Source organism: Perissodus microlepis, chromosome 17 (assembly GCF_051167445.1).
Source record: "Perissodus microlepis isolate ML-2025 ecotype Zambia chromosome 17, ASM5116744v1, whole genome shotgun sequence".
Taxonomy (NCBI): domain Eukaryota; kingdom Metazoa; phylum Chordata; class Actinopteri; order Cichliformes; family Cichlidae; genus Perissodus; species Perissodus microlepis.
In genome coordinates, this window is record NC_140477.1 from 26,915,909 (window position 1) to 26,928,800 (window position 12,892).

The following is a 12,892-nucleotide window of genomic DNA, read 5'->3' on the forward strand; positions in this document are numbered from 1 at the left end:
TGAACTGGCTGAACAATAGAAATAAAAAGTTCTGAGGTTTTGAAATCTAGATCAAAGAGAATGAAACGGTTTTTTTTGCCACTGATTTGTCTATAACAGTAGATGTAAATGATTTAGAGACTTACAACAATAACTGAGTGAAGGTATCATAAACAGTAAAGCCTGTCATACTAAGACAGCGGTTGGAAATTATGAGGTGTAGCTTTAAACTGAGTTGTGACCTAATTTGGTGAGATGCAAATACTCCAGTGTCACATTTATTCCAATTTTAATATATCAAAACGACATGACATTCAACACAGAGCATGAGGCAACATTAATGATTCATACCTTCCCTCCCCCACCCGCTAAGATCACACAATCACCGCTGTTCCTTGCTTCCTCTCCGCTTCCTCTTCTTCCTCCTTCCCGCTGTCATTCACGACCGGAGAAACACGTTTTATCCGCTGGCCCGGCCTCACACCGACAAGACAAAAAACCCCACAATAGTAAGTAAGCTCAACGCCGACCGACAGCCAGGTTTCAGTGTGGTTGTTAGTGGTGGGAATCTTTAAAAGACATTTTGGGTAAACTGATGGATATTCAGTGGTTAACAGAGCAGGCGCTTGGCTGGGATTAGCCGTGGCTAGCAAGCTGCTAGCTGAATGAGCAGCGTGCTAGTGCTAACACTGTCGGAGCGGCAGTCACGCTTGCCGGATACCGGCTTCAGTGGCTGCTTGTGCTGGTTAGGTTTTTACGGCATTGTCAGTATTAAAAAGAAGCTCTTTGGGGCCACGTTTTAAAACAAGTAGACTTATTCCGGTGCAAATGAAATGGCTACTGCAGAATTCATTCTAGCTAGGACCGAATTCAAGAAGATGAAAGCTGGCTAAGGTTAGCAGGGCGCGCACCTTTGGAAGTTGACAGCGCTCCTGATGCTCTCTTTTGTTGTTTAGCATTTGGCATGACAGGGTTTTTCTACATGACGTTACACAAGTATCTTTAAGTGGAAGTGCTGCCTTGAATCCTGGAACATGGTCACTGATGAGCTTCTATACAGATCAGGGCAGGAGAGGTGAATTCTTGTTGTTCTAAATCACGTATATATTCTTTGTCAGCCACCCTCTTTAAATGTTATCAAGGAGGGACTGATGAATTAAATTATTTGTGAATGAAATTGCACCAACTATATACATGCAGGGATACTCGACATCAAAGGAGAACAAAGCATATTCTATATAATGCCACAGGGTGTCTGAGGTGATTTCATTTTTCTCCAAATTATAAAGTCACAGGGATATCAACTAAATGTGAGCCAGCCAAAACCGACAATCAAACTGTCTTAAGTATACGCCAGCCTGGTATATCTAAATCAACCATTGCATAGAATTTTTCTCTTTTCTTTTCCAAAAACTGCTTGAAGCCATGACATGTTCTAAAATTGCCATGTAGTTTATTTTGAGCTGATCCAGCACCCAGTGCACCACCCTGCTGCCAGAAATACTCACTAGAGCTGCAGCTCGAAATAGCTCCCAACAAATTAAGTATTAACTTTTGTTAATAAAACTAAGCTACATTAAAAACGGCAGTTTCCTACTGTATGAAATATTTTTGGGGTGCCTTCAGAAGAGTATGTTTAGTTTTGTGTGTGTGTGTGTGTGTGTATATATATATACACCAACAGTGCTATCCTCTTAACTTCACTGACAGGCAACCATACTGGCTGCTAGTGGAGCTCCTCAATACAGGATACACTCTCCCTGAAAATGCACAGACATTGAAACTGATAAATGAACCTCCCCTCCTACCGCAGCTGAGCCTAGTCAGCAGTTCTTTAAGAAAATGGATAAAATCTGTTTTCCACATCGTATCTAATTTGTTTGATCTGGTAATTAGATTGAGTATTGAAAGGTGTGATGTGCTTTAACAGCAAATGTCTACTTTTGATGATGTAGAGGAAAATAAACTGTGCTCCCAACTGAAGGGGGTTGGGTCCAAGTTTTGCTTCATGTTCTAGGATTATATTGGATTTCAGTGAAAGCATTTATCCCATTCAGCATCATCCAAGGCTAAAAGTGGAGCCATTTAAAGACTGCGGAAAGGTTGACTTTCATGTTGAATATCTGATCTAGATAAATTTTTTAATGTATAGCTTGTCTTCTCCCATCTTGCCTTCAGAATTTCACATGTGAGTATTCCTTGTAACGCTGTCACATACCTTGCATTGAGCACAGACAGTACAAAAGATGGATGTAGCTTCCTGGTTTGAAAAAGTTAAGCCGATGTGGAAGTGCCTTAAACTGGTATTCAGTCTGAAAGCCTAAAGATGGCTATAACTATGCCTTAAGTGAGTGTTCCTGTCCTTTAGTCTATGAGGAAAAAAGCCTTTCTGTTTTGACCTCTGTAAACACTTTGCTACTGAGTTCATTGTCTTAGTTACTCCTTTAAGATCATACTCAATAAAATCTTAAACCTACCACATGTCAAATAGGAGGCTTATCAGTGGTATTTTCTGCTTGTTCATTGGCTAACGGCTTGTCAATCACAAGTCGGGAGCCAATGACCAAGCAGTTTCACATTCAGACATACCCTTTCAAGTCACATCCAGTTTCTTGCAACCAAAATGGAAATGGTAGAAACGTTTGGCTTCAAAACAGGAGTTCAGAAAACAATGGGTCACATCATGGTAATTATGTCCGTCTTTTGTACTGTTTCCCCCCTCCTTAAATGTTGTATCCCTTGTATTGTCTGATTCATTTTGCAAGGTGGTGATTGATAAATTTCTTTTCAATGGCTTGCGGTTAACTGGATGAAAAGAACGTGTTGAGCATTTGACTTTGATACTAGGTTGAGCTCAACACCTTTACTGAAGAAGGTGAGTTAACAGATTGACTAAGATCTCCTCATAAACATCAAGCAGGAAATGACTTCCCAAACCAGTACCCAAAGTTGTTATAGCTTTGTATTAGTTTGGATCATTTTAACTAAGCCCTGTATGAACAATAGGGAATGCATTTGCTGTATTGTAGTATATTACTAAAACTTAAAGATGCATGATTTAGTGCATGTCTGAATTGTAATACCTACTGTATTATTATTTTAATTTTATTTATTTTGCATGCGCATGCGTTGCATTGGTCCATTAATGTTTTTCTTTTACTCAATGACCCCTTTTCTTCCTGTGATTGCTATCATGTCATTGTGTATGTTCAGTGTTGCAAAGCTGTTTAAGGTTTGTAAAGTACATAATGGAAGCTGTAAACAAAGGAGTGCATTATAAGGTCAGTTTAATGTGTATCCTTTGCATAAATATTTAGTCATAAATGGTGCTAATAATATAAAAGCTATGGCATATGCTGGATATCTTACTAGCTCTGATAATACAGTGTCTGCCGTGAAAGACATGATTGATAAATCCGATTCTAGACAACTCATGAAAAATAAGATTCGATTGATCTGGGTTAGAACTGGGCGATATGTTAAAATTATTCAGTTTCTCAACATCAGTCAGACAGGCATGCATTGCCTGTGTATTAATGGGGTAAGGCACCTCTGTATGAACAGTATCTCATATCTTCTTGTGTATAATCTACTAATTCTGTGAATTAATAGTTTATAATCATAACCACATGGAAAGGATTGTGTTTTTTTTTTTTATAGAAATTCTCACAATTATTTAAAGTCTTTGTGGATTAACTTGCTTTATTGGGGCAAAGCTTAATTTAGACTTCTGGATTGAGCATATGTAGAGGCTACGATGTATCTTGTCAGAAGTGAAGCTTATCCATTGTGATTGACAAGCCAGTAAGCATTCTGTTTCACAGTCTGAAAATATGGTGAAAAACTCCATAACAGGACTTCACTAAACCAACAGGTGATGACATAGCAACCAAGAGCATCATTTATTGAGGTTTGGCCACTATGAGCGCTAACGTCTGAGTCACACAAGCCTACAGACCAGTCAGTCCTGGCAACCGCCAGTTGGCTAAAACCGTCTCGTAATTGCTTTGATCATTAGCATTTTGAAATGATGGACTTGTCTCTAAATACTGTCCTGCTCCTTTCTCAGCTGTGGCAAAAGTGTGAAAAGTGCAATGCTGAATTGTCAAGGTGACAGACTTTGTCCAGTCACCTAACTTCAGTCTACACCATCTGCTTGCATGCTGCATGTTTTTCTCTGGTACAGATTTGTAGAATTTGTTTTGTAGTGTATTGCCATAAATGTGCATCTCTGTAACAAAGCAAAAGTTCAATAATTCATCAGCAGCACTGTGTAAAATAGATCGATCCCTTTGTGTCTTTAAACCTCCGTGCCTCTCTCTCACTAACCCAAAAGCCTGTGCCTGTTATTCTCTTTTCTTTGTCTCCGCAACGGCTCAAAGATGTCTAAGAAGAACACCCAGAGCTCTGTAGATGATCAGTCAGAGCATGGTCAGCCTCCCAGCCATTGTCAGGTGGATCAGTCCACAAAGACCATGCTGGGTTGTAGAAAGAAGGCCGAGCCAGGCCAGAGAAATGGAGAGACCGCGTCGTCGTCTCCGGAGAGCGGCAGCATAAACGGAGAAGGAAAGCGTAGTGGCAAAAGCCGTCGCCGCAGAAAACGTTTGTCTAATCCTGAGAGCCGCCCAGAAGAAAAAGTCGACAAGCAGGAGAAAAACAAACAAAGCAGCCAGCCGTCTGATCACCTCTCTGGGTTGATTGGTCTGCAGTCTGAATGCGCTAATGTGTGGTTTGAACGGAGCGTCTACGAGAGAGCAGAGAGCCTCTACCAGTGCTGGCTGGCAAGCTCTTCTAATGGGACCACCCAGTCGAACCGATCACCTCCATCCTCCGGGAAACAATTGAACTCTTCATCCACTGCAGCTCCACCTTCTGCTGGCCCATCATGCAACCATGGTGACCAAGTGGCCTGCCACCATGTTGTACAAACAGTGTGGGTAAACAAGACGACATTTGACCAAGCAGAACGCCGCTTTGTTGAGGGGTCGATGCAGCCATCAGTTCCAAACTCTCTGGACCTTCAAGCTCCATCCAGTCGCTCCACTGCATCCAGAACACCTGATGAAGGATATCAGTCTCTAGCCCCAACTCCTGCAACCCCTGTCATCCAAGCAGCCATCACACCTACCGTACGGCAATCAATTAACGGACTGCCCCGCATCCCAGTGGAGCTGCTCAGAGACGTGTGGCTGGACAAACCACTTTATGACCGTGCTGAGGCAGCCTTTTACCAAAACCTGTATGGTAACAATTCCACCAAACGGTCCAGCTGCACCGCTACTTCCAGATGTAGTGACCACCCTCAAAGCCTTGTAGAAGAGGAAGAGGAGGAGGAAAACGAAGAAGCTGTAGCAGAGGCAACACGTGTGGTCCCACAGGGGAAAGCTGAGGTCTTCCATGCTCTGCACCCGATACAAGAGGAAGAGGAGCCGGCTGAGCTCCCGGAGAAGGAAGAAGCAGCAGCTGCAGGAGTTCGCTATTTCCTCCATCCGAACAGTGAGCGGGTGTGGCTGGACAAGTGGCGGTATGATGCTGCTGAGAGCCATTTCCATGGTTGCAGTGGGAATAAAGCTGTGAAGAAGGAGCGCAGGCCAGAAGCAGAAGCCTCATCAGTTGCCTCGGCCGCCCCACTGAGGGACAAGTATGATCAAACCGGGAGAAGGGAACTGCTCCAGATGTTTCAGTTCTTCTTTTGTTTTTTTGGGTTTTTTGACCATCATATCACCTCCATTCTTTTCCCACATGAATTTGATTTTTCTTTTCTTTAAGCCATGCTTTGTCATTCATCTGTGTTCAATCTTTTCCTTATGCTTTGTGTTTTGACTATCTGACCCATTGTTGTGTTTTACCATCCTCTTTTTTTGTTATGCATTTGTATAGTTGGATTGGGGTGGCTGTTGGTGGAGAATAGCTGTTTAAAACGAAATTAAAATTAGTCTCTTACAGAATAAAAAGTCAGATTTTATATTGGTGAAATCTCTGTATGCTGGGTGATTTTTAGTATAAGAATTAGTAATAATTTAGGCTTCATTTCCTTTTTCCCTGACCTTCTGTGTCCTGTTCATACATCCCTGTCTTTTCCTTCCCTGCTTTCTACTTTGTAGAAAAATGAGTGCAGTGGATTTTTTGGCCAAGGAAAAGATCTGGTTTGACAAACCACGCTATGACGAAGCAGAGAGGCGCTTCTACGAGCACATGAATGGCTCACCACAACCTACAAAGGTAACCATGCCGCCTTACAAGTTAAATCTTGTGCTTTAAGCTTTTAATCCTCACATCTAATCTGAAACCATTGTACCATATTAATGTGGATTATTTACATCTTAAGTGTCTTTGCGTAGAGATTAGATTCTAACAGTGCATAGATTTTGTTTGTTCTGTATTTGATCAAAACTGTATTATTCCACAGGCTGAATTTGAAGTTATATGTTATTGTAATTAAAAATAAATAAAGTAATACGTTAGAATATACCTTCTGTCTAAGGACGAATTTCAGCGTATCTTATTTGAGATTGTAATGTAAGTATATTTACATACAAATACTTACAGGTAGATACAGGACATTTTTACTGGAAACAGAAAATAATTGTACTTTAAGTAACTTTTAAGTACTACACAATTTCCTGGTAGTTTAGGGGGAAAACAAACAATTTTTCGCCATCTTATATCATTAGTATTTTGTACTTTTCAGGGCCTTTTGGTATTATGAAGTGGATTAATCTTGCCTTTTTACATTATTATTTTTGTACATCATTATTGAATATTCATTATGTTGATTATTTATTATTGAATTATTTTATTTTTTTGTTTTGTTTTTTTTTTACTTGCGCTGTACTTAAAATTATTTAGTATAATTATCTTTGTTTCCTGTAAAAACCTGACTTGTTAGCCCCTTATTCTAGTGTACCTATCCTTAAATATTTGTATGTTTTTGTTTGATTTTTCTTTTTGTTTGTTTTTTTTTGGGGGGGGGGGGTAAATCAATCTAATATTTTGGAATAAAATGTTCTAATTGTGGAGTCTGTCCTTGCGTCATAAAGTCAGAGATGAATTGACACTGACAGCTGTTCGTTTTCTTGAAGGATGCTGGCGCCAACACCATTCTTCAGGACATTGCCCGGGCCCGGGAGAACATCCAAAAGTCTCTAGCAGGGGTAAGTATCATCGAACACGCTGTATTTCCATTTGATGGATAACATTGATGTGGTATTAAAAGTGCTTAAATTATCCAAGTACATGTATACATACTAATATAATTTCACCAATCCCGACCATTTAGATCAGAGCATCCGGCCTTTTAGTTTTGGGGGTAGTGTCTTTCTCTTTTAAGTAAATGGAGATGACAAATTGAAATTGGCTTGGAAATACATTTTGGAATAACTTGAAATTAAGCTGTCTAATCTTAGCTTACATATTCGCGTAATGCCCAGTTCAGACTACTATCAGTCACTGTGATCATCATCTTTTTAAAAAGAAATAATAGTGCAGTCTGACATCGGCATAGCTCAAAAACTAGTTTGAATTTAGAAATAACATAGCTATAGTGCTATCATTTTATGGTGACAGTCTAATACACATGGGACCAGTTGCCCTCCTTTTTTCTGACTTTTCCTAGCTTTCATTTCCTTGACGGAGATGGATTAAACTAACTGATAAGGGAGATTTTGTTTGAGTTAAAGCTCTAAAGTGTAAATGTGGTATAGTGTAAAAATGTGGTTGTAGTCTTTTATCTCTTCTGTGACCTCCGAGCTCTGTTTATTTCCTGTGGTTGCTCCAGTTGCTTTCTGTTCTGTGCTCCTCATTGCTCTCCTTTTGGCATGAACTTCAATAAATCCTGCTCCTTCCCTTCTCCTCATTTCCTTTCGTCCCTGAAATCTGGCCCCAAGCTGAAGACTACACTGTGTAACAGAGGGTCTGCTCAGCCTCCCATAAACCAACATTCTCAGCTTGTAAGTGCCTCCAAAGCTTGTGTGTCACTGGAAGCACCTCTGTCAGTGGACTTTGTTGAAAACCACACTTTACTGATCTGAATACCTCAGCTTACGGATGCCTTTTCTGTGCAGTTTCCAATTCAGACACAGTCACCTGCATATTTCTACTGGGGTCTGTAAACTGCTGCATACTTGTGCTGTCACTTTCTGGCTCTAGAGCCTGGCTGTTGAGACTGCAACCTGCTGTTTTCTCACACATGGGTGTTCTGTTTGATGAAAAGACTAATATTCCACATCCTCCATCAGATGTTCTCATTAAACTGTATTGATCCCTCTCCGTTTCTGTCTTTGCGGTTCAGAGCACAGGCAGCAGCATCAGCAGCAGCTCGGCTGATCACGGAGAACTCGTTTCCCGCATCAAGAGCCTGGAGCTGGAGAACCAGAGCTTACACAAAGGTGGGTTTGTTTTCAGCTTTGATCAGGTGTTAATGCATTTTCCTTCTTTACTTACAGCAGAGCTATTTTGGTGCCCTCAGCTGAAGTTAAGTATTATTAGAACTGCAGCTAATAATGATCAAATGACTTTGACAAGACTTTTTTTTTTTAAAAATACATGAAAATGGTGTCATCACACTTTTTTTTCTAATCAACAAGCTCTCTAACTGCAAATGCAGGCACCAGTCTAGCAGACCTACAGAGCTGGAGACCTTTTGTAAAACAGAGAAAACTGAATGAACAGGATTAACTACTGATTTACATTTGATTGGTTGTAAAGTTAAAGGATTATTCAGTGCTGTTGTCTTAACTCTCACAGTGTTTGATTTGCTAGAATATGCATCACTTCTTTACTCATATTCACATGTTCCTCATTCATGCTAAACGCACTCTTGTATCTCATGTCTCTTTAGTGGTGGAGAACTTGAGGGCAGCACTTTCCAAACTGGAATGTCGGGTTGCAGTTTTGGAGAAGTCTCCTGCAGCCGTCAGCCCAGCTTCTGCTCCTGCTCCTTCAGTCCCTTACACAAACGTGAGTTTTTAAACATTCAATCAGCTTTCACCTTTCAGAATCCAGAGATGTTTCCACTCTTCTAATTTTCTTCAGGGCACCGCTGTCCAGCAGAAGACCAGCACCCCAGCTAAAGAGGAGGAGGAGGAGGAGGAGGAGGAGGATGACGATGATATTGATCTGTTTGGTAGTGATGAAGATGAAGAGGCAGACAAACTCAAAGAACAGAGATTGAAAGAGTATGCAGAGAAAAAGGCCAAGAAGCCTGCCATCATCGCCAAGTCCTCTATCTTATTGGATGTCAAACCTGTAAGTCTGTGCTCTGTCTGAGCCCGGTCATAGGTCAATTATTTAAAAAAAGAAAGAAAAAGCTCACTGTCTGTTTTTTCTGCTTCTTTTAGTGGGATGACGAAACAGACATGGCGAAGCTTGAGGAATGTGTGCGCTCAGTACAGGCTGACGGTCTGTTATGGGGGACGTCCAAACTGGTTCCTGTTGGATACGGCATCAAAAAGCTCCAGATTGCGTGTGTGGTGGAGGACGACAAAGTGGGAACAGACATGTTAGAGGAGGAAATCACCAAGTTTGAGGATTATGTAAGTCTTGTTCAGTATTTCTGTTAAGCTCTCATACAATAACAGACTAACTGGGCATCCAGAATTCCCATCACAGTGGGAAATGTTGATTGATTGATTTAATAATCACAATAGCAATCACCCCACAAAAACCCCCAAAATCAAATGATGCTCTAGTGACAGTAGGAAGGAAGAACACTCAAACTGCTGGAAAGACCTAAAGAACCAGGCTCATGGAGGGACAGCCATCTGCTGCTGAAATTCAAATCACATTAACTTGCAATAGTAAAACGGCTAATAGACAAAGCCACCGTTTCCCCTCTACTCCTCCTTACTTTTTTAATGCTAATTTTAATTACATATATGCATTTTTTTATCATTAAAATGTAGGTAAACATACTCAAACAGAAATTAAAATAGATTAAAAGCATCAGAGAAGCTGGAGTGAACAGATTAGGTTCAGTGAGGATGGTTCACCTAGGAAAATAAGAGCAATGTGACAGAATCATCACATTATCAGCCACAGTCAGCACACTGCTGCCACCTTGAGGCAGAAAGGGACAAAGTGAAGCTGAAAGACTCCATAACACGAGCAGTTGTACAAGAACAGTTTGAGTCATTTTTTTCTTCAGGGTGACATCAGGAACAGTATCCGGTGTAAAACGCACTCAAATCAAAACATGCAGTTACTCGCTGTCGTGAATAATCCTGGTACACTTAAATTTTTTTTCTTTATTTTAGGTCCAGAGTGTCGACGTAGCAGCATTCAACAAGATCTGACCCCGTCCTCTTCATGTCTTCATGTCATGCCTTGATTCTCTGCTGATTGTGTCAACGGTTAAAAATAATAATAATAAAATAACCTCTTGCACTGAACCTAATTTCTCTGTTTCTCGTATTTTGACGGAGGTCTCAGAGCAGATGGATTTAAAACTTCCTGCATGGTTGAATGTGGTATTCATTCCAAGAGGAATGTGAAAAAAGATGTCTGAGGTGAGGGGTGTACCACAAAGCAAGCTTATTGGACAGCACTTTTCTTTTTTATCTTTTTAGGTAGGTGTCTGTGTTTTTTAACCTGGTTGGAAGATCATAGTGATGCATAGTAAAATAATAAAGCAGGTTATGTTGAGGCTTCAAGTACCACATTTCCACAGACTCTTCACAAAAAATGCACGTTTTATTGGTTTCAAGTCGCAGTTGCAGATACACAATTACAGATAAAAAATGATAAATTAGAAACTGTTACCCTCTCTGTGGGCTGTCGATTCATATTCACTTGCAATTTCACTTAAAAAACAAACAAACAAAAAAACAATTTGATTGGAGGATTTTAGGACCACTCTCACAGTCTATCGCCATTTGTCTTCATTTTGTGCACAAGAGAGTCAAATCATGTATTAAAAGCCACACAGACACTAAAGCAGAAGGCCTGGTTTCATCAAACAGCTAATATAAAGAAGACTGGCTGTGTTACAATACAAAAGGTGATAGTAGAGCTACACAGCAGGATAGAGAGGCTTGTTGAAGTTTTCCTCCACCCTGTGCAGGACATGGTGTAGTAGTGCTCATTCAGTGTCAGACAGGTGCAAGTCACACTCCAGGAGATCATTTCTGTCAAAAGTGGGAAACATGGCAGAATTAGATGCTTTTTTTTTTTTTTTTTTTTGCTTTGTAAGTAAACTGGTTAAACAGGAGGAATGTGTTTCCATGGCTAAACAGCTGCTCCCAAGCCACCACCAAGCACAAGTGTCAGATGTAGTGTTGTAAAGTACGCTGCCACTGGTCTCTGGAGCAGTGAAGATGTGTTCTCTGGGGTGAGGAATCAGGCTTCTGTCTGGCAATCCAATGGGCGAGTTTGGGTTTGGTGGTTGCAGGACAATGGTAGTTGTCTGACTGCATTGCGCAAAGTGTAAAGTTTCAAAGGTGGTGTGGGATTGTTGTTCAGGAGTTCGGGCTTGGCCCCTTAGTTCCAGTGAAAGGAACTCTTAATTTTTCAGCACACCAAGACATTTTGGACAATGTTTAGGGATGGTCCCTTCCTGTTTCAACTTGACTGCACACCAGTGCAAAAAGCAGGTCCATAAAGACATGGACGAGTGTGTTTGGTGTAGAAGAACTTGACTGGCCTGCACAGAGTCCTGACCTCTGCCCGATAGAACACCTTTGGGATGAATTAGCGCGGACACTGTGAGCCAGGACTTCTCATCCAACATCAGAATAACAAGAAAGCTGAGATAGTTTATTTTATGTTTTATTTTTTGTTCACTCAAATAGAAGATCTGTCTCTCTCTTCCAATTCTGATCACATACATACGAAGGATTCAAATGCATGTACACACAGTAATGTAAACTGTAAGAGCAGCTCTTATTTGGTGATGTTTACAGCGACGTTTTCATTTAATCGCAGGATTTTCACCCCCGTGTCTTGCTTTAACCAAAGGTACCTCTTATGATGATTCACTTTCACTAAGTTAGATCTTTTTATATATTTTTCAGGTTTCAAACCTTTTAAAACCCAAAGAGGAGAAGGGGTGAGAGGAAAGTTAGGGTGAAGTCAGCTTATCCCCCTGAGTGACGTGACTCCCAGAGCTTATTAAAGAAACGGTAGAGAAATGATAAATAATAATGAAGCATTATCATCACTGTGATGGGTTTCTGAATTTCAAGGAGTCAAACACACAAGAGTTTCAAAGTTTGAAATTCCACGTGTGCTCATATTTTAGATAAAGTTGTGGAAGTTATCAGAGGCTTGATGTTCTGTTCAGTTCATAGTAACATTTATTTGACTTACTAGTGAAATATGCTTATTACTGGTTTAATACAATTTTATTATTCATTATTTATTTAATGAAAGTGATTCTGGGCCACTTGGTAACCTTTTGAGGATGCAATGCTTTCACTTGTCCACTAGATAGAACTATTTAGCCTTGTATTATATAGGCTGGGTAGGAAGGTCACCCAGAGAGACAGACTAAGGCGAACTTGCCAGGTAAGATAACATGTAAAACAGATACATTTTATTCATCCCAAAGTTGGGAAATTCCTTTCTTACAAGGTGGGTTAAAAACATCAAATATAAAAACAAATATTTTAACATATGTACCTCAATAACAATAAAATCCAATAAAGCATTTTTTAAAACGAGGTAATAATTAACCTGAAATAAACTAAAAAATACAATAAATAAAACCAACATTAAATATAATTACAATCTAATTATAATGGCTTAAACTAGGACAGTTAAAATGCAGAGAACATTACCCTTGAGTTCCTAGTTGGAACTTGATAGCTGGGCAGCGCAGCCTGACAGACAGTTATCTGTCTCTCTGTGTTAGCCTGTAAGAAAAACAATAACAGCCGATGACAGGGTGTGCCAGCAGAGCCAAACCAAGGGCAAAGAA

The 12,892-nt window shown here is 40.3% G+C and overlaps 1 protein-coding gene across 5 annotated transcripts; it reads left to right on the forward strand.

Annotated features, from left to right (window-relative positions):
- Positions 1–494: 494 nt before the first annotated feature.
- LOC146369784 (uncharacterized) lies at positions 495–10,367 on the forward strand. Of its 5 annotated transcripts, XM_084909366.1 has the most exons (11): positions 495–2,167; positions 2,797–2,854; positions 4,362–5,620; positions 6,084–6,201; positions 7,062–7,133; positions 7,866–7,928; positions 8,270–8,366; positions 8,819–8,937; positions 9,013–9,225; positions 9,318–9,512; positions 10,233–10,367. In XM_084909366.1, the coding sequence occupies exons 3-11, from the start codon at positions 4,362–4,364 to the stop codon at positions 10,269–10,271; spliced, it is 2,175 nt and encodes a 724-aa protein (XP_084765492.1). In that variant the 5' UTR covers positions 495–2,167; positions 2,797–2,854; the 3' UTR covers positions 10,272–10,367. The 5 variants fall into 5 exon arrangements, with proteins under 5 accessions (XP_084765492.1, XP_084765491.1, XP_084765494.1 ...); XM_084909365.1 differs by having other exon boundaries at positions 495–2,854; XM_084909368.1 differs by having other exon boundaries at positions 495–2,854; positions 9,028–9,225.
- Positions 10,368–12,892: the final 2,525 nt, after the last annotated feature.

Excerpts from the sequence above, each read along its gene's own strand:
- LOC146369784 (XM_084909365.1), top strand. The coding sequence starts at position 4,362 with ATGTCTAAGAAGAACACCCAGAGCTCTGTAGATGATCAGTCAGAGCAT. Across the intron at positions 6,202-7,061 it reads GCTCACCACAACCTACAAAG|GATGCTGGCGCCAACACCAT; the intron begins GTAACCATGCCG and ends GTTTTCTTGAAG. Across the intron at positions 9,226-9,317 it reads TCTTATTGGATGTCAAACCT|TGGGATGACGAAACAGACAT; the intron begins GTAAGTCTGTGC and ends TGCTTCTTTTAG.